This window comes from Xiphias gladius, chromosome 19 (genome assembly GCF_016859285.1).
Source record: "Xiphias gladius isolate SHS-SW01 ecotype Sanya breed wild chromosome 19, ASM1685928v1, whole genome shotgun sequence".
Taxonomy (NCBI): Eukaryota; Metazoa; Chordata; class Actinopteri; order Istiophoriformes; family Xiphiidae; genus Xiphias; species Xiphias gladius.
In genome coordinates this window covers 14,139,968-14,162,003 of record NC_053418.1, presented here as the reverse complement: position 1 = coordinate 14,162,003, position 22,036 = coordinate 14,139,968, and the positions used below count along the sequence as shown (strand labels likewise).

General features: G+C 41.1%; 1 protein-coding gene across 5 annotated transcripts in view; it reads left to right on the top strand.

Moving 5' to 3' along the window:
* Positions 1-22,036, top strand: part of LOC120805303 (netrin receptor UNC5C-like) — a 357,857-nt gene that overhangs the window by 156,719 nt on the left and 179,102 nt on the right. For 3 of the 5 annotated variants that reach the window (XM_040155424.1, XM_040155426.1, XM_040155421.1), the window contains exon 1: positions 14,559-14,990. The exons of the other annotated variants lie outside the window; for them this stretch is intronic. In XM_040155424.1, coding sequence (XP_040011358.1) covers positions 14,873-14,990 — 118 coding nt within the window. In that variant the 5' untranslated portion in view covers positions 14,559-14,872. Of the gene's footprint in view, positions 1-14,558; positions 14,991-22,036 lie in introns of those variants that run through there. 5 annotated transcript variants of the gene reach the window in all.

Genomic DNA, 22,036 nt, shown 5'->3' with positions numbered 1-22,036 from the left:
TTCGTTCTTTTGTCTTTGAAAAATATTCAGTAAATGTTTTTCTTTCTTCTTTCTTTCTCTCTTTGCAGGGAGAAAAGACATTTTTTCACCTCCCTTTAATCAGAACATACATTTTACAATTTCACTGGCACAGTAATAGAATAGATCATTCCTCTGGTCAAAATTTCTGTCTTTGTGCACACAGTACAACACAGCACACCATAAACTGTGAAAACACCTTGAGACATTGTGAGGTTAACATTTCATTCAGAAACAATTTTCTTATAATAAAAGCTTAAAAGGCTCCTACAAAGCTGAAGCTTTATCAACACCATTTTCTCTGTCCGGCAGCTGCAATGGCATTGCGACAACAAAACAAACCTACTAAAGGGAACACAAGCTTTAATTGACTTTTTACAAAAATTGACTTCAAAGTGAAACATTCTTTCTCAAAACATCCACTTAAGACAAAGAAAGTTTAGCTCTCAGTGTGTCTGAACTATAGAGGATTTTGTCTATGCTGGTGTTATTTTGCGAACCCAAGGCTGACTGACCTTAGAAGTAATACTTTCTCATTAAGTTCAATCATAATAGAACACCTTTCACTTTTTGGAGTAAATTAAATACGTTAGCAAATAACTTTGCCATCAATTGATGGTCTAAGAGTGAACTGCTGAATCTCTTCTTCTTCACATGTTTTGTGTCCAACACTCAAAAAACCAAACTCTCAAGCTCTAGACATAAAAGGTGACTTAGTTTATTGCTTGCTTGTTCCCTGAGGGTAGTCAGCTTGAATTCAAAGGGCAGTTACAATGGACTCCAGAGGTGACCAAGTTTCACAATTGAAAAAAAAAAAGATCTCAAACATTCAAGGAAAGTTCTCAAACCAATCCCTCAGTTTAATCCACTCGTCTGTCCATCTAATTACTCACTAAGTTCCAAACATGTATATCTTTGCCAAGACAAGACTAAATTCACCGCTTCAGTTCTAGTTCTTACCCGATAACCTCTCGAGCTCATTTGTGCATCATATTAGACTTCTCCTATCCTTTTGTAGATTAAAGAAATCCAGAATTTATAAACCCATCTTGTTTTCTTAATTTAGCATCACCAACAAATCTGCTGAAATACAACACATTTGCCAGAAATATGGCACTCCAGCGTTCAGCTGAAAGATCCCACATTGGCTGGACCTTGCCATTTGGATTTTGTTACTCTGTTTGCCTTGGAATTTATTAAGCCTGTAAAGTTTTTGGTAAACATTTTCAAACGATTAAGTTACACACAGAAAAGACATTTTTCGCTGAATAAATACACGACAGAGTGTCTGTGAAAACCTCCACAACCCTGAGGTTTACAGGCTATGCCAGATTGATGATGTTCAAACAGCAGCTGAAAGAGCTGTGAGGGATTTTATAAAGAGCTCAGGGGGTGACAGCTGAGTCGGGCTGACATGAACCCTGACCTTACACCTCTTTAGAATGTCAGCAAGCACACACACACGTGGACACACTAACACACACAGACATACCGGGCCCAGTAACTCTTAAATACACATGCATGTGTGCGCACACACCAGTCACAGCTCACTGCCCCCCTCTCTCTTTCAGACACACGCAGACACACACAGAGACGGGCAGTCTTTGAAGGCCATGGCAGTAGTCACTAATGTGTTGCAGGGTCCCAGTAAGTAGCTGCAAACTGTTTTCTTTCATCTTCAGGGGAATAGATGAGGCGATAGGAGTATGGGGATGGAAATCATCAGGCAACCAGACTGCCATCACATGAGCAACTCTTATCTCCAAAAAGCCAGGTTTTCAGGAACTCCCTTGTTTTCAGATGAACGGCAGCAGACTGTTTATTTATTTAATTATTGATTTCAGATTATTGAGAGCAGTATGAACTTTGAAATCAAATGAACCAAAGAAGTAATTTTAAATATGAATTTTGTTTTACAGAGTCTCGAGGCCAGGAGACAGGGTAAGCCTGATTTGCACAATGTTTCAGTAGTTCTCTGAATAAACCGAATAAACAAATGACCGTGCACAACAAACCAAACAAGTGTTGTGAAGAGATTTAAAATAGGCCTCTAAATTATTCTGAAGGAACTTGAGTGTTAATGCCACAGTGGATAAACTCAAAAAAAACGGAAGACCGAGGCTTAGCACCCACCTCCACCACCAATTACAAAGTCAAGCCGTAGAAATCAGAGTTCAGCTCATTGACAGAGAGCAGTTATGCTGCTTTAGAGTTCACCCCAATTTGTCCAATGCCATGAAACATAGATAAAATTCATGTTTACCCAGTAAGGGAGTTACTTTTCTTGAAGGCCAAAATCACAACAACTCATATGTAAAGGCTATTAACTAAACTAAGTAGCACCTCTTATTTAGTCATAAAAAGAACATATCATCCTACATTACTCATCAGTTCTCAGTGCAAACCAGACAACAAAGACAGTCGGCAGTTGTAATGTGTTCCGAGGAAGAACATTATCTAACGTTCTTCATTTAGACTGGCCGCTATTAAAATATTCTCCTCACACGTGAAAGGACAAAGCATTTTTACACACATGTACAAATATAGTCACCCAGTATTTCTCTCCCTCTCTCTTTTTTGATGTTGCCTCTTATCATCAGCTCAGTTTACTTTTTTAATTTATATTCTAAACACATGATTTTCTCGGTCCCTTGCAGTCAAAAAGGGGTTTGCTGCAGCAGCATACTCCCAATTATTTTTTATTACATCAATATTGGTCACTGCTGGAATCACAGTTGTAATTAAGTGTGATTTGAGGTTCCTTGGGTTTGCATGAATTAATAATGAGCTAATCAAAAAGCACTTGGGCTGATTGCCAGTACGTTAACACCTAGAAAGAGAGAGGGAGTTAAGTGTTGTCTGTGTCTGGCTCTTGGGGCACATCTGCATCTGTCAGAGCTCCAGTGGTTTGTTGTTTTTACTTGAAATCCTACAATGATCACATTTTTAAAAGTTATTGTGGTAAGAGTTTCATGGTCCCATACAGCTCTCGAAGACTGTATCAAATCTACTTTGTATTAGCAACAAGCAGCAAGATGGGAATCAGTTTGCTGAGAGTTTTACTTGGACACACACACATAAATTGAACTGTCATTTGTAAAGGTACCAGAGTATTTCTCTGGGGAAATTTGGCAGGAGAGATCTTAAGAAAGTGATAGTGGGCCATCTATCTCAAAATGCCATTTTGTCTCCACAAGCAACCTGTCAAGGCACATGATCAGAAAACGCGCTTATGTCCTATTAAAGGTAAAGGTGAGAATACATCATCGCCTTCCAAACAGGCTAAGATCAATGTGGACTGTGTGTTCAGCAGTAACACAAGTAGGAATCACAAGTAGGAATTACAGTATTTTTGCTTCCTCAGTACGGCATCTGATCTGAACACATAACATGGCCGTACCGTAATTTTGTTTCGATTGTTCTTTTATACACTGCACCCTCAGATCACTCAATTTGTCTACCCAAGTCACTCAATAGAAACAAACAGTACATAGACTTGCAAGACACGTGAGGAGGAGACATAAAGTGAGAGAATGAGCGAACCCAGCCTCAGAGTGAAGTATGCAACCACTGTGGAGACATGCAGAAATGTTATGCACATATAATAAAGTCAGCTAATTGCTTACAAAGTAATTGACTGTGTGTGTCATTTAGTGTAAATTCAACTTGAATTGAAAAAGCAATGCTAAATGCTCAAGCCAAAACACTGCTATGGTGTCAACATTTTAACAGAGTGTTTGCTGACAAAATGCTGCAAGGCAGAAAAACAATGGATTTGGATGCGGCCTTTTGATGAAAGGTGATATCATGACTCATGAAGCAAAACGAAAGTTTGTGGAAAGATTAATACTTCACACAAAGAAACCAAACAGAAAGCAGTTCTTTGAAAAAAAATAGAAGATTTTAGATAATAACAAATAGCATTTGCAGAAAGACTGGTTTTATAAAATCACATGTATTTTTAATAACATTACCATATCAGAGCATCATAAACAGGCCTTTATTGAGCTCTTTAACTGAATGTGCCTGAGCTTTGTGGTTCAATAATAAAATTCTTCAGATCATGGATACTGCAAAGAAGTGGAACCTCCCACTGACCCATGGTAAGGTAGCATATTCTGGTAGGCAGTAGACGCAGATGGTGGGCATCTAGCCTCCTCTTGAATGACAGAGCTGGATCTGTCAAATGGCTGTGGTATAACAGATAATGTTTTTTAAGCCATGACTCGGCAGTGCCTTCTTATTAGGTTTAAGAGTCTTGCAGTACAAACAGAATTGTTGTTTTGGATTTAAATTTAAACTTTTGGTCAGAGGAACCAAAATTAACAAAACTAATTTGTTGATGTTACTAGTCCAGGAACTGTTAAAATAAAACCGATGTAGGACCTTCTGCTTCAGTTTCTCTGTGGGATGTCCTGAAGCCTCCTATGGCTCCTCTGAATGGGGTCCACACCTGGCTTATAGGACTCCAAATTGCTAAATGTGCTACAGCTGTCCTAGAAAATTAGTTTTTAAACAGAAAAACATTTTTTTTCTCAGCCTTTTGAAAGAAAATGCAGTCTGTAAATAGTAGCCTTCAACAGGACCAGCTCTCTGTTTAGCATGTGACACGAGAAAAACATATTCATAGACATGCCAGCTTCTAGCCCCAGACTTGCTGGGAAATTCATGCTTTCTGCACCACTTCTCTTGTGAGTCTCTCAGTGACTGTGTTTTTGACTTCTCATCTGCCGCTGTAAATGAGTAAATTATTAAAGTCATGTTCATACTTTTATACATGTATATGCCCTTTTTAAAGCTAAATTAACACGGAGAATTCAGTATTCACTCAAACTTTTTCAATTACCGTCTAGTAGAAAGCACTGTCTCCAGGGCCATTAAGAAACCCTGTGACCCAGAGTCCATTCAACAGGATAGCTTCTCAAATTTTCACTTATCCACACAAAGGTTTCCAGAGATAAAAAAAAACATGCCTTGGGCACCTAAAATTCGGATAGTGGTTTAGATGGTGTGTGATGGTGGAGTGCTGGAGATTTTATTATGTTTGAAGATGCCCTTGAAGATGATAAATAATTACGTAAATTGGCCATCACCACTATTAGAGATGGCGTATTCCCCATCAGACTATTTCAGATGACGTGTAGCCTGCACACAACATTTTCTGGCAGATGCACATATTCAACGACACACCTTTGGAACCAAAACAAGGTGGAAAACATCTTTTGGTGCAAGCCTAGTAGCTGGCAGATCGTCCACAGAAGAAATTAGGGCTGGGCGGTATATCGACTTTTTAAGGTAGACCTGTAACGATATATTTTCAAACGAGATATAGGATGAGTCAGTTAGATACAGGATGAGACAATACAGTTTATATCAATATAGTTTGATGTTGCGTTACTGCTGTGCAGGTGTTTGCATCTTTCCTCTCTCACACTCTCCGCGCAAACCCGGCCCCACTCTCCCTCTGCGTCTGTGCACAAACCCGGCCCCACTCGCTCACAGGTTCTCCTGTAACATGGAGGGAGACAGAGCGCTCATCCAATCTGCCGAAGATAATTGTACTGTATTTTAGTCGGTCTGTTATTGTTGTTGAAATCAACTCAAGGAGCATTCTCACAGATAGCATTTCCCATACATAGGCTCTGCTTGGGCGAGCTGCCCAGGTAGATAAAATCACTAGGTTTCAACTTTTGTAAATGGTACATTAGCCCATTTTAGTGTTTTCAAACCAACTCATTTTTGGGCGCACACCTGTCTGAGTTGCATGCGCTGCAGTAACTGAGTGTACTAGACCCTCCTTTTTGCGCAGCTGCCTAGCTAGCATCTACCGATAGCCTGCATGAGAGATATTTTAGGAACATCAGTAAATTGTAGGGTCTACCGAGGGTCTGCATGCGAGGCATGTATGGGACACCTGTAAAACGTAGCTACAGAAAATAACCTCAGTTACTCTCTCCCCCTGTAAACTGCATGGATCTCTGCATGCATATCAGACACACCACACTACCCATCACCACAAGTAAATTATCAACCTGTGGGAAACAATGGATTGGCCTTTTTTTATTTAACACAGGCTGTTTATCTTATATAATTTATCTTTAATTTGAAAAAGCACTTTCATTAATTCAATTTAATGAAAGTGCTTTTGACATATTGTGGCTTTGACGTACAACTGAACATTTAGTCCACTTCATACACAGTACTGGGATATATGTTGTGTATCGCCATTTAGCCAAAAAATACCATGATGTATTTTTGGTCCATATTGCCCAGCCCTATAAAATGTATTTTGTGGTCTAGTCCTCGTCCCTGTTTACTTCCCGTCCCTACTGTGCTGTGATCAAGGAAGGGTTGCTATTGCTTTACCTTTTTGTTACTTAAAAAATAAAAGATATTAATAGGAAACCACGATGTTTGCCTGCCTCTCCCCATTGCATGTTAGATCAGTGAGTGGTTAAGTGCAATATCACAATACAACATACTTTAAACATGTCCTATGAAGTTTTCTTGTAGACAGTTTGTTTATATTCAGTGTTTCTCACCAAAATGCACTGTGTATACACTTGGGGCCTGATAAATGTGTTGAGTGAATTTTCTTCTCATAACGTTTGCAAAGCCATTTTTTTAAATGTTTTAAATCATGCATTGTTTCCATCTGTGTTTTGCCAGCTTCCAGTCTTATTCATCCTAGCCTTTAATGCTGCATTACCTCATTACTTTCCATGTTGATGCCAGCAACTGTCAGTCAGCTGATTACTGTGAAACCAGCGGCAGAAATGTGTATTGCCTTCCCCTCGTGATTGCATGCTTATATGTGCATCCCTATGCGTGTACTTGCTATTAACAAAACTCACTCTTAGTGAGCACTCATAGTGCTACTACTGGACAAAAACTCCAAAGGGTACCTTTAAAAGGGCAGTTGTATTTTGATGTACAACCCCATTTTCACCCATCTGAATTCCTGCTGAGGCATCTTCATCAACATGTAGAAATCAGATGAGTAAATGACAATATGCACGGGGCAAGCAAACACAAATACACTTGCATTAACACTCACATTTGCAATGCAGGTGCACACACATCAGCTAATATATCTACGATGTGCCGAACTGTCTCAGAAGTTTCCATTCAAAGAATGCCACTTAGTCTTTGAGCAGTAAAGAAACTTTGCATTACTTTGTGCTCATAAAGCTGGCTTTGTTGCTTGACTGCAAGTGTCTGTCTTATACATCTTCTTGGCCACTTTTTTTCTCATGTTGTTCGCTTGTCAGAGCCCTGTCTCTATGTCCTTGCTTTATTAATTTTGTTTTTTAAAATATTTGTCAGTATCACTGTTTTTTTCCATACAGTATTCCCTTCCTCTTATATACAATGTCTGCCTTCAAAGTGGTCTGACTGAATGACCTGCTCTCATTGAGCTGTATGAGTTTTATCGGCTTTCATGTTTAATTATCACTAAAGAAATAAGATGCACTGAACTATGTCATGGAATGTCGCAGATGAAGAGTCCAACTTCCAATCAAGAAATGAACATTGCATTGATTTTCTCCATGCTTAGTTCTGTAATGTTTGTATCTTTAGACCATTACACAGATTGTAGTTATGTAAACAAATAAAACTACAAACACCATAATTGTATACAATAAATGTACAATACAGTCTTTACTGCCTATGAGGTCACATGCTGGGTGGGATTTTCAATTTAATTTATTGTAGACTCTGCATCTTGTTTTTCCTGCTAAATCCTACAATGTGAGTCAGTGTGTGTGTGTGCGTGTGTGTGTGTGTGTGTGTGTGTGTGTCAGGAAACAATTCAATTTGATGACTCTGATACATTCTCTCCTTGTCTGTCTATCTGTCCGTCTGTCTGTCTGGATAAATTTCTTGATTCATTTTTGTTCCCACGGTGATGTTGCACCCAGTGCACAGCGCACAGCACGGGTCACACAGAGCCATCTAGGGAATGAGATTGTCAGTACTCATCACCAAACAACCCGCCAAACGACTAAAATCAAAAGTGATCTGAGAGGATTGATATTGTGGACAGTGTGTTTTGCAATAGACAGTTAGCGGATACACACACACACGGACACACACACACACACACACACACACACATGTGCAAACTCAGAACAGAAACACATGATCTCTCACTCTCATTTTCTCTATCTCAAAATAACACACAAATAAATCCTCCTACAAACACTCACATCTAGGTGTACCACCTGTGCCCCTCCTTTCCCTCGCTGCTCCTCTCTAATCCACTTGAATGTAGCTGGATATTAGATTAGAAAGTTATAGATGTGATTATTCGTCCCTGGGCACAGCCATCTATTCGCTGATTAAAACATGAACTGGGGGCCATTATGTAACTGCTTAAAGAGATTAAACCTAGTCACCCCCGTGGGGCCCGCACTCTGTTGTAACATGCCATAGAGATAGCGCAGGCGAAGCCACAGATGACAGCATGTTATTTATACCTCTACAGGTAGCAAGATAGAAGAGCAGAAGAGTGACAAAAGACTAATGCCAAGAGAAGTGAGCCTGGTAATGTGAGCGTGTCGCAAGTTTAACTTTCCAAGGAATTGAGTGTCTCTTTCAATATCCTCAATTAGTGATCTGGAAGCCAGAAAGTGACCAGCTCCTATTTTGAAAAAAGTATTCTCACAAAAATACAACCCGCTCCTGCACATGTGAAAGTGTGATATCTGTTTTTTTTCTGGATATTTAGAACAGGTTTTAAATATTAGCATAACTACAGTACAATCCCCAAGAAAATAGATGAACAGTCTGAAACAAGACTTAATTGTGTTAAGAAGCCAAAAAGTGTAATTTTGGTGTTTTTAGTTTTTTTTTGCTAGAAAGCCTGTAGCTAAAGTTCTGTTGCTCTCGTGACAGGAAAAAGGTGAACACCAGGCTCCACCCAAGCAAAACTGGACTGGTTGAATGATTAAAGTCAGAATAGAGGTTTCTGGCAAAACTTCACCTATTTCCAAGGTGCATGGAGAAGGGAAAAAGTCTAAAGAGGTGAAAACACCAGCAACACATGTATATAAAACAATTTTATTGTTAGACCAATGCGTTTGGGCTTGTGGCCTTCATCATAAAACAAACTATAGACAACATTTAAAGTATAAAGCAGAAAAAATCCAAAACAGCCAATCACATGCATCCACATACATATCAGCCAATGGGGCTCCCACAAAGATGGGTTGGGCGTATGGTCATGTTGCTTGAGGCCAGTCACTGTCCCAGGGTGGCAGAGAGGTAATGGGAGTGTCCAATAGAGGACATGGCTGACACCCTATTTATTCCATAACCTGGAGAAGTGCAGCTAAGGGATGGTACTTGAGTTTGTACAGAAGAGGCCTTGTAGCAAAATGTGCCTATTTGATTTGGCATAGCCCTACTTTAAAAACACTTTAAAAACCTTTATAGAGGGTTTTTTTTTTTTTTTTTTAGATCGAAAGAGTAACAAGATACATCATAAATAGTACATAAATATATTCAATCTGCTGCAAAGCCACATAACTGAAAGATATTCAGAACCCACTATAAAAACTCATTAATTGAGATGTCCTCATTCATGCCCCCTGGAAATCAACTTTTAAAGTAGAACATCTGAAATTTTTTCCTCTTTTTCCTAGGAAAATTGACATTACCACCTCTTTGGATGGGCTTAATCACTCCCATCCCTATTAAAAATAGAGATGAAATGTGTTGTTGCTTTTCAATGAAATGTCTGGCAAAAGGACTGGTTATAGCTCTTAATAGAGCCCCTATGCTCAGTGATACACTCTTTAAGGGAACAGGATGACACATTCGTCTATATTGAAGATGTGTGGGTAGAGTTTTGACCTATTCTGTTCCTGAAAGTCAATGGTCAATGTTATCACTCACAATGAAAAAGTTCATATGCAACATGCTGGTTGCTGGCTGCTCATTGTAAACCCTGCTGCAGCAAATTTTTTTTTTTTTTCCAAAAAGCATAATCAAACGAGCACTCTCCCCTCCCGAGTAGCAATTTATTTCATGTCTATATTAACAACCAACACCAGCACAAACATCTAATCATAATATAAAGCTACAGGGAAGATCAGACATCAATTTCTTCTATATTGTCAAAATAGAGTAAAAGTTTAGTATTTGCTAAGCATAAAGACAACTACTATATTTTGAGAAAAGCATTTGTTAGCCATATCTTCAAAAGTTAGATGGACAGCGTTGTAATGTTTCTGTGTTTGTTAGATAAGTGGTTACCAACACAGCTAACACTCAACTGAGGTTTTTTTCAGATTTAATACAGTGTGCAAAGCTGTCAACGTCACTGTGAGATCAGGACTTCTGGGATGCTGCATGCAGTTATGTGGTTTAGCTGTTGTTGGTCAACAACTCCAGTGCATAAGTTAACTGCTCCTAAAACTGCAGCCTTTTCCCCCTGCTGTCAATATTTGTGCTATACTAAAAATAAATGTGCCGGACAGATGTACAGTATATGCGGCTGGAGTTAACACTAATGCTCTTATCAAACAGTGATATGCATATGGGTCCTTTAGCCGTACAATGCCTTCCAATAAAAAGGTTATCGATTTTCCTCTGTGCAGTATAATAGTAGTTCATATGTTAGCTACGCTGGGGGTTGCCTTTGACAACATGTTGTCCAACCCAATTTAAGGCAGAAGTGTGTATACCTCTTCTGAATGGCGCAACTTGAAAGCGGGGCAAAATAGATAAATAAACAAAATAATTAAAATAAAATAAAATAAAATAAAATAGCTTTGAAATTGGGATGAGATCGGCACACCTGGACAATGGATGCATGAATTGGGTGTGTGTGTGTCAGATTGGCGATTTCAGAAAGTTACAAAAATTAACTGATGTACCCCCCGTTCTGATGATGGAAAGATGTGGGAGGAGGGGGGTTTCAGATGCTGTTCGATGACCCGACAAACATACTGACCACTTTAAGCTGTACCTCGGCCATGACCTAATCATCTAATGGATGTTTAAGATTCTGAAATTATTTTGAAGGAAATACGTACTTGAATAAATGCATTGTGCCTTTGAACACATTTTCTAGGAATAGTAGGACATTTTGGGAAATGTACTTATTAACTTTTTTGCCAAGAGATAGAAGAGAAGATCGAAGATGAGGAAGCTAGAGTTAGCAGCTGGCTAACTTAGCTTAGCATAAAGACTGGAAACAGCCAGCCTGGCTTTGTTCAAAGGTAAGCGTGTGATTGCCACAAATGAACATATTATATCTTGTTTTTTATATCAGTACAGGAATGTAAAAACCACAAGTTATAGTTTTAACGAGGACTGACCTGTAGTCTCAACTGGTTGCCTGGCAACCTCACAATGACAACAAGACTCCAGGGAGTCACTGCACCCAGTCAGATATGAGAATGGTATTGATCTGCTCATGTAACTCTCAGAAAGAAATCGATTACGTATGGTCCCTGAAATATGGAACTATTCCTTTAAAAACTATTCCTATTAAAACTAATGTCTATACTGAAAATAACTGTATGACATTAGTAATTCGGTTGCGCACTAACATTAATATAATACACTGAAAACTGTAGACTATTGATCTAAAAACAGAGCAAGACCCCCCAAAAAAAAAATAAAAAAATTATATATATATATATATATATATATATATATATATTATAAAATACTTTTCTTTCACCCTCTGCATTATCAAGCTGGTGATATCCTCTAATATCTTCTGTCTCCCCCTCTCATTATCGCTGTTTCTTTGATGATATGGGTTACAGGCACAGGCAACCAACTTTCTACATACCGTATATCTATCTCTGTAATGATGATAAACATGAATAAAATGAAGTTGGGTTGTCTTTGATGATCCTTACATTCAAAGAAAAGGGAGGATTGAGACAATGTGACAAAGTCCTCTGGGAGCTTAGTTAAAAGTAGATCTTGTGGGCTCTGGGGCAGAGAGGGTAACAGACACACACACACGCACACGCACATGCACGGACACACACACACACACCACAATCTTTATTCTTTCTGCTTAAGTGGAGGAGTTATTCAGTTCACACATCTCCCATTCACAGTAGTGGAAATAACAATCCAAACTATGAAAACTGAGTAGGAAGAAACACGTTCACCTTCAACATTCAAAATAACTGCTTTAGTGGCCTGTCTGATTTTCCAAGAGTATGAGGTTGTATCCAGAATGTGCACTGGGCCTGAGCTACAGAAAGCTTTTTAAAAACCAGTTGAAATGATTTGAACTGGCTTTTAAAAGGCTTTCTGAACTGAGCAACAGGGTAAAAGATATGCATTAGACACTATTCAATGTTTCTTTTACTTCCGTTTTAGCAAAAATGTACGATATGTGTACTTTTACTTAATCCACTGTTAAGCAACAAACAGTCATGTTAGCAGCTCTATGTTGATGTACTTGGGCTCAGTGATGCTTTGAGCTAAATGCTCACGTCAGAATGCGTCTTTGCTCACAATGACAATGATAAGCTGGGACTGCTGGAAATATCATTAGCTTTGCAGATATTTAAACAGAAACCAGACAGATTACGTTTCAAGCTGATGATCGCACTAGATGAAAGGATTTCACGGCAGTGTGTCAGTAGTTGTTGAGATATTTCAGTCAGGACAGAAGTGGAGCGCCGACAAACAGACTGAAATTGCCAGTGTTCCTTTTCCTCTAGGTTATCCCCTGAACGCACTATTCTCATGGGGACTATGTCTTGAAAGAGATTTGGTCGACTGTAGTTCACTGAAAACTCTTCAGGAAGAAGAGGCAAATGTTACTGCATGATATTAAGTGTTGTGCATTTGGTTTGAGATGAGCTTGTAGGGGCCGTCAGCATTGTATTTGTAACAATTTCTAACAAATTCTAACTTTAACAAAATAATTTGCCTAAACTGCCATTTAATACACTACGTAAATATCATTGAATATAGAGTATATATGTGTTGTACTACCACATGGAACTGTGAAAATCCCATTGCCATTGACTGTCGCTAGTGTAAGTGCTGATCCATAACCAAGTGTGCCATATGTTTCTTGTGTTACTTATTGCTTTCCCATTCCCAATAAAGTGGCAGAATAAAAAGGCTTTTACAGGTCCCTGCGGGTAGCAGCTACTTCCAGTGGTAGTCACTGAGCTGTGGGGCTGCTGTGGTGACAAATGGCACCAAGCACATATTTTACTATTGCCATTTACAATGCATGATCCAGGCTGTGAAGCTCAAATGACTGTGCAGCAATACTGTTGAGAGTTATGTTAGCTGGAAGAGTGTGTGTATTTGTGTGTTGCAAACACACAAACAAATATGAATCGAGCTTGTTTTGAGTTCATCGTTCAACTTATCTCTTTCACGAGCAGTCAGACATTTCTAGGTGATGCTGACGTACGTTGATACGTAGTGGTAGAAGATCATTAAAAAAGATATATATCATATCTGATTGTACTTTTGCAAAGCTGATGTGTAGAAACAAAGTTTTAGATGTGTTGCCACATGATTGTGTTGACATAAATATGTGGAATTAAAGCAGTGAAAGAAACCTGTGGTCACCACATTTCAAGTAGCTATGGCAATGACAGGATTAATCATTTTGATGGAAACATCATCATTGTTTTTGTAACATATTCTCATTACTTGGTTGTGGTGGCAGTGAAAGACCTCCTTATAAAATGAACAGTCTTTTCATAGTTTCTATTGTGCTAAACATAAAATAGCTGAGTGAGTGACCTCCATGTAATCCTTGTATATAGGCTACTGCACACAGTCACCAAGATAAACAAAATAAGTTATAAAGTGCTTTCGTATTGTTTATATAATCCTTTGCATTTACCCAAGCCTACGGCATTTTGATTTATTCCTAAGTGTACCGCGACTGCAATAAAGTGGATAGACTATTGTGGAGATAAATTGGGCTATACCGTTGACAGTACATCCTTTTGCAGGTTCAGCGGACGTGGCCGTCAGGGGGCAGACATCAGTCGGTGAACCCTCGGAGAAACTCGGCTCCCTGGTTTGCTCCACATCGGCAGCGAGTAGGAGCGCACAGGCTCATACACGCGCAAGCAGTCGATGGGTGCAATGGATTGGGAAATGCACAAACTAGGCAGATACAGTACAAGTCGCAAAACAACCCATGGAAATGGACCTAGAAATAAAAAGAAAAAAATATCCAAGAAAGTAAAAGTAAAATATCTGTGTCTGTTTCTGAAGTCTATACAAGAAAGTGTGATGAGGGTATTTTAAGCCTTAAAGATGGTATAAGGAGTGAGAGCGGGAGAGAAGGCACTTCATCCTAAACGTGTCAAGCGGCAGCAATATCCCAATTCAGACATGCCATTAAGATGCATTCAGGTGTTCTTTGAGTGAGATTTTACTCTCATCCCGTTGTAGTGTCATCAAAGTGCGAAAGAGAGGAAAGAGGGAAGCATGGTAAAGGAGAGAGAGAGAAGGAGGGAGTGTAGTATGGTAGCCAGAGGGCGGTGGCATTTCTCCCTCTCTCTCTCTCTCTCTCTGCGTAAACGGAGAGACTGGAGAAGGAGAGAGCGCACGGAGAGACTAGCAGAGCTTAGTGGCAAGGCAGCAGTGCCGCTGACACGAGTCAAGGGGCCCCGTGGTCGCTCCCAGCACCTCTCTCTTCTCGCAGCCTAACCTGCGCCTTCCGAGACGGACCTAGACACCGGGACCAGAGGCTGTACACCTACCCGCCCTTGTGGTTTTGGGCTCGTACGATTTATCGGCAGATCTTGTGGTGAAGGGGGAGCGGGGGTTCTCATTAGCCCCCGCCGTGGACCGAGGAGTTGTGCGTGTTTATGTGTTTTACGCGCCGCCTGCAATGGGGAAAAGTGGACAGAGAAGTGGAATAGGACACGGGGGCTGCAGATTGGTGAGGATGTGCGCCACGCCGGGGATCCTGGCTCTCCTGGTGCTCGTACACCCGGGAGTCGCCCAAGGTAAGGCTGGAGAGCGCCTCTTCTTCCAGACCTTTTTAAAGCACCTTAATTGTTTCAAAGCGACGAGCCTTCTCCTTCGCCGCCGAGAAGCGGTTGTGTGTTAGCAGCGGTCTGCCACTTAGTAGGCGGAGAGGCAGAAGTAGCTCCTGCCGCGGAGGTTGGGGGCTACTTCTCTTTCTTTTGCCACATTTCCATTTCCATTAAGCTGGCGCTGATGAGTGGAAGGTTGACGATCAGTGTCCGAAGGTGTAAACCGTGCGTGTCTGCGCATTTCTTTGCCCGCTTTGACAGTGCTGTACTATCTGAAAGGCAAAAGTCTCAGCCCACGTTTCTCACCGAGAAAGGACTAATAAAAGGCTAATGAATTAGGGAAACTGGCCATATGCGGTTCATTCAATGGGGCGACTAATATGTAAGTATATGTGGTCTCCACTCGTTGTTGAGAACCAGATGAATACGAATATGACTGCAAAAACTCCCGAGGAACACGGGGACCTCGGGTCCATGTCAGAATCCAACGATGCAGTGATTTCTCCCCAGGACTGTTTCGTTTATGAATTGGTAGATGAGCTCCGAGGTCGCGAGTAGATCAAGGTGAAAATTTTGGAAGGGCAGGACCTGGAGTCCACGAGTGGGCGACCGATGTTCCATCGCAGAGCACTTCGCGAAAAACACAGGCGGCGCTTCACCGCTCCGGTTGGGAAATTGATCAGAAGTCACCCAACACTCGCGGCCGCCACGAGCGTACGTGTGGGCAGTTATACGGATCTCACAACAAAACCCGGGAGTCCGCAGAAGAAATATGCTGCCAACATCGGGGTTGAACTTGAAGATAAAAATGCCAGGATACCCCCCCCCCATCATCAGACTGCGATAGACTCCAAAGAGAGCGCACCATGTATGAACACACGAGTTTATCACTACCAGGCGGCGGAAATTTTAGGGTGTTGTGTGTTATTTAGTGAAGCATAGGGAGAATCTTAAAGTGATATTTCTGAATAGTGGCGTGCATCCACGGCTGGTGTTTGTGGAGGACGTGGCAGGTGCACAGGCCGAACGAAGACCGAATAAGCAGCCCAACTTCCCACTATTAAGACATTTTATTTTTATTTGTTTAAAGCTCTGTGAGGTTCACAGTGTAATAGGCTGCTCCTCGGAAATGCTGGAGGGAAAGACAGACATATTTGTCTCTCTCACACTCCCAGTGACCTTCTCACGGAGAACTTGTGCCTTGTTAATGTTCATCCAGAGGTCTTAATGGCCAGCCCCTCTGTTGTTTTACCAATCTGATTAATTCACCACATTTTTCCTCTATGGCCTCAGTAGCGTGAGTAAGTGTGACCTTTTAAGTGGGGATTTCAGCCCTTATTAAGTATAGTATTCAGTTATCTTATCGGAATTCAGTGTTACTTCAATCTTCACACTCCATTACACAACTAATATTCCAGCTGGAAGCCTCTGAAAGGATACTGTATACTTGTGTGGTCTACACCAGAAATTTGGTCAGTAAATTGGCATCAACTTTACTGATTGGCCGAGGGTTTTTTGTTCTGAATTTGGGCAGTAATTGGACATGATGTTGCTGCCACCTTTCTTTCGTTGCCTCGGGGAACAGCATTTCAGCAACACCCACCAATATTCATTTTGACCGTTCTCTGTTGGTTTACTGTTAAATCAATACACTGCAATTTAGGGACACGATTTGAGCAGGCTTTCACCTAACTCTGATAAATCGCACCTTGCCACCAACATGCGACTCAATTTGACTTTGGTAGCGAAATCTGCTAATTGGAAAGCAAAACTATTGATGCTTTTCAGGCAAATGAGACTCTTCAATCTTTGCAATCTTTTCTGCTCCCCTTTTTGCAGGATTATATTTCTCCGGTTCTCCTCTCCTTCCTAGTTTCCAATTGTCTGTTATGTTCGTGTCTGTAGTTTCTCTGTTCCTAAGAACTTGACTCATGTCTCTGAAGTTGTTTCTTTGTGTGTGAGAAGTCACTCCATTAGTTGTTCTCTTGAATGGGGCGGAACACACAAACACATTGACCAAACTGTGGGGGAGTGGGTTGCTTTGTGTACATAGCTGATCCTCTCCGTGCTGGATTCAATTCCCAATCCATTCAGGTAGAGGACTTCCTTCATATTAAAAACTGTGTGTATTCTGTGTGCATTCTGTCTTCAAATGGGAAATACAAATAGTGGTTTTAACCAAATTAATCTGCTGTTCAGTTCTGCTCATGCATCATTGAGTGCCCTATGGTCTGTTGTTGCCTCCATTTTAACTCCACTGTGGAATATGTGGTTAGGTAAGTTTAATTGAGTTTGTTTTCGAGGTCATGACTAACAATTTTAAGGATGATGGTGTTTGTAGAAATGATGCTGGTGCTGCTGAGGATTCAAAACTAATAATGAAAAAATGATGAGGACTCTCAAATATTCAGATTTTGCAGTTTTTTGTTTTTTGTTTTAAATCCATTTTGAGTACACTTATCCCACACAAAATGGATTCAGTCCAAGTTGTTCTACCTTACATCCAGGTCTCTCCTAAGCATTTAATTACAAACCTTTTTTCTTTTTCTTTTTTTTTTTTTTTAGCACTTAGTCACTTAATCTGGCTGCTAACTTTGCAGAGCTATAGAAACTGTGATACACTATGGAAGTGTATCTCGCACACAGACACATGCTCATGCACTCACCGACGTGTACATGCAATGAGAGGTGAGTGTTAGTTGAGATCCTCTCATGCCAGCTTGAGTGCATGTGTCAGCCTCCCCACTAAGCCCCACCCTCAAGCCTTTGGCCCTATTAAAAAGCCATTAGCTAAGCCCCCTTACATTTGATCTAATGTGAATGGGTTTCAAGATCGCTCTACAAAGTCTGAAGAGTCCCCTTGTTTATTATGATGACTAAGCTGTGGTATGGCAAGGTTCTACAATTCAGCTGCTGTAGTTAGTGTAAAACATTTTGTGTATTTTGGTGTGTCTTTATATGGCCCCCGCAGTCTCCGTCATTTCAGGTTCCACCGTTTGGCTGGGGGGCTCTGGCTAGAGACGTTCATATATCTGTGGCCTGTTGTGTTTTAGCTCTGAAGCACACTTTCCTGTAAAGTTAACACACACTTCTATTCTAGGATCCTTTTTTAAACTTTGTTTAAATATATATTTTTGAACCATGCAGCTGATTTAAGCAACACAGTTTGAAATAAATATGTGGGAGTGTGTGTTTGTTTGAGTTGAAGCCTGTGTGTGTGTACGGGTGGGTGTTGGTGTGTAGGTGTATATATCTGAACCTGGTGGTGCAGAGGTGTAAGGTTGTACTGAAAGTGCTGCTGCATGTATGTGTGTGTGTTTCTGTGCACACCTGTTTGTGTGTGTGTGTGTGTGTGTGTGTGTGTGTGTGTGTGTGTGTGTGTGTGTGTGTGTGTGTGTGTGTGTGCGCACACGTGCGTGCACCAACGTGTCTATATGTGGGTGATTGTGTGATTTTGTACATGTGTGTGTGAATTTGGCATTATAACAGTGTTCCAGCAGAGCTCACATGGAGTTTCATTGCATGTGTGTGTATGTGTGTGAACACACTTGGCATTATGATATTGCCAGAGGTCCCATGCTGTCTCCCATTATGCTCTGATCCTGTCCCATGGTGCACTGCAACTATCCAGGGTTCATTGCTTGTTGGGGGACAGCTGGGAATTATTGCAATCTAAATAGGCCAACCTGATTGGCCGCGCTACTCCAGCCAGCACAATCCGATTGGCCGAGCAGCTTTTATGTGGTAAATTTGATGTTTTTGCTATATCAGAGCAAGAGAGGGAAATAGAGGGAGTGAGAGAGGGAACAAATGAATTGATGAGGAAGGGAGAGATCTCTCTGGGTGGTTTGTACCAGCTTTGATCACTCCACTAGGACTTGACAAGCTGACTGACTGTGACACACACACACACATACACACACACAGAACACACACCACAAGCTATTTCTGTGGTCAAACAATGCTGCATTCTGTCTGCATTCTCTGCGTGTGTGTATGTAAGCGTACTAATGTGTGCATGTGTGTGTGTGTGTGCTTGGACAGGCGTTCACGGGGATGTGTGAAAGGAAGTCTTTGACTGTGTCTGGGGTTGTTTTGTGTAGAAGACCCTCCTGCTGCTAACAGCAGCATAGTGATGGCACATCCCCCTCACCCTCTCTGCCTTCTTTCTAAAAAATTTTTTATCCTTGCTTCCTCATCCGTACATTTCATAGACTCTTACTTTTAGTGTGACCAGTGATGAGACATTTTTCCACCCACCTTTTCTATCATATTATCTTTATTGTTTCACTTTGTGTTCTGTGTTAGCTGCTGAGCCGTTGTTACTGACTTTTTTTTTTCCTCCCTCCCTTTGGCCTTTCAGGTTCATCCACTCACTTGATAGATTTTTTTGTTGGGCTGTGAAAATGCTGGACCTCGTCTGTCCACCTACAGTTCTGTGCATTTTATGTATGGTGTACTTGGAACACATAGCAATTACAGCTTTGCCTATTTCAAGAACAAAGCGACTGAATGTGGGTTGTTTGTATAGTGGCAGAGAACTTTGCAGGCATGTTTTTTCTTTGAGAAAAGCAGAGATGAAATCCGTTTTTTGAAGAAGTGTGGTTTTCAAAAGGCTGTGTCGACAAACTGCGTCACAAGACTTGCACCATTCACTATCTCTCACTCACCGCAGGGGAAAACCCAGGATGGAACACAAGAATGCGTCCCTGTGTGTGTGTGTGTGTGTCCGTCTATGCGTGGTTGGATGTGCATTTGTGTCTGTGAGCGTGCATGTTTACTAGAGAGACAGGCTGAGCTACAGAAAAGAGGACAAATGGAAAGGAGAAGCTAAATGTTCCTTCAGTCTCCTGCTGTTGGACCTAATTCCTTCTACAGTTTCATGTAAAGATCTGGAATTATGAAATTTTCATGCTGTGTGAAACCTAAGGCCTCATTTGGGGCTCTCATTTCCAGGCTTTTTGTTTTAGTTAGTCGTTTGTGTGTCAGTGTGTGCGTGTGGGGTGGGTGTTCTGAGAGAAAACCGTTTGTTCCCAATCAATGGCCTACTATATAGCTCCCACTGGTCCCACGCAGTCCTGCACTGCAAAAAATTATAAGGCTATTTTAGTGTTTTTAATCACACATTTATATGCACGCTTACTTCATTATCTTTGAAATCAGAATATTATGCTGTACTGTAGGATAAAACACTTCTTGAAATACTATACAATATTACAGTAAATAATTTTAAGTAAATATATATTTTTAAAATCACTTTATCACAAAATAAATGTTCCTAAAGCTAAATGTATGATACATTTTCCTGTTGTCATTTTTTGCAGTGAACTGCATGGAGAAGCTGGGCATCTTTGATTCCCATGATAAACAGTTGGACTCGGTGAACCACTGCCACTGAGTGCCAGGCCACAGATTTCTGTACTGTAGTCCATCTTCTCAATTCCTCTCTACTGTCGTTTGTTCCTATTTCTTTCTCTGTCTCTTATCTCTCCTTTTCTCTGTCCTGCTTTCGTCTTTCTCTCTTTCCCATCCGCTTCCTTTGACATTTTTTTTAGCCTCTCCCACTTTTTAGCCCTCTTTTATTATTCTCTTCCTCTGCTGCTGTCTCTCACCACTCTGTCTCTTTCTCTAGTTAGATTTACACTCTTTAATTAGAGTGTGGCCAAAACAGTGGACATATTGTTGTGCTTCTGAACGGAACCCACAAGCAGCAGGACATTTTGTGTTTGCGTGTGTGTGGTCACAGAAACTCATCAGTCAGTCAGAGGGAGGGAGAGAGTTTGCCTACGCGCGCACACACACACACACACACACACACACACACACACCCGTCCGTATGGGTCCAATACAGATAGATGGAACTGAAAGGGAAGGAAAGAAGGAAAGAGACAGGTAGAGAAATGGAGCTCCACACCATGCCAGCTGCTCTCCATTGAAATTTCACCCTGGATCTCTTTGTTTTAAGGCCTTGCCTCTATCCACAGCCGGCAGCTTAGGCTTTTCATGGTCTATATATTGTTTTTATTTGATACCATAAAACCTCCAGTAAATAGCCAGGGCTGGTTTATTTGCTTCAAAAACGGTGAGCAGCAAGCTGCACTTATTGGAGACAAGCGATTACTGGAGATGCTTTTTTTTCCTCTCTGTGTGTGATGAAACCAACTTCTGCCTCTTCATCTTAATCCCCTGCCCCATCCCGTGTCTGTCTCTGACACTTTGTTTGGATTCATGCCAAAGCACCAATCTGCTGCGTCTCCTCCAGAAGTTTTGCTTGTGGCGCTCATATAAGAGACAGGCTGCAGATTAGAGGGATGTATGTATTGTTTTTACAGCATTATCACAGATTTCTGCAGTGCTAAACCTTATGAGCCGTAGCATTGCACAGGTATCACTCCTTAAACATACACAAGTACAAAGATGCACAAAACCCACACATTTCTACATACGTTACTCTGTTTGCAAGAACAATTCCTTGAGGGCGGACACACGACCAGCAGATGGGTGCTGGGTGTTTTGGCTGAGTGGTGTGTTTGTGTGTTGGAGCAAGAGAGTCTTATTTGTGTCACCATGAATATGTAATTAAGCCGCCATTGAGAAAAGACGACGTGCCGCAACAGGGGGTCCACGAGGCTGGGACCTGGGTCCTTCTTTGTTACCATGCAAAGCCTGTTATGTGCATTGTCCTTTATTGAGAGAGTGAGAGAGAAGTAGAAAAAAGAGGAAAAAGAGAAGGTTAGGAACAGAAACACAGGGAAACTGAGAAATGAAGAGTGAAGTGGCAGAGGAGAAGAAGAAGAAAAAGAAGGAAAGGAAAAGATTTTTTTTTTTATGGAGAACTTGACATTCACGCTCTTTTTTTTTAATAGGAAACAAAGCTGCACTGTAAAAGCCCATACAACTCCTGGTGTGGAGAGAGGATTGGGGAGAGGAGGAGGAGGAGGAGGAGGAGGAGGAGGAGGGCACGAGCAAGCGGGCTGAGCAGCATTGGGAAGCCGTCTGAAGGATTAGTCTTTCTC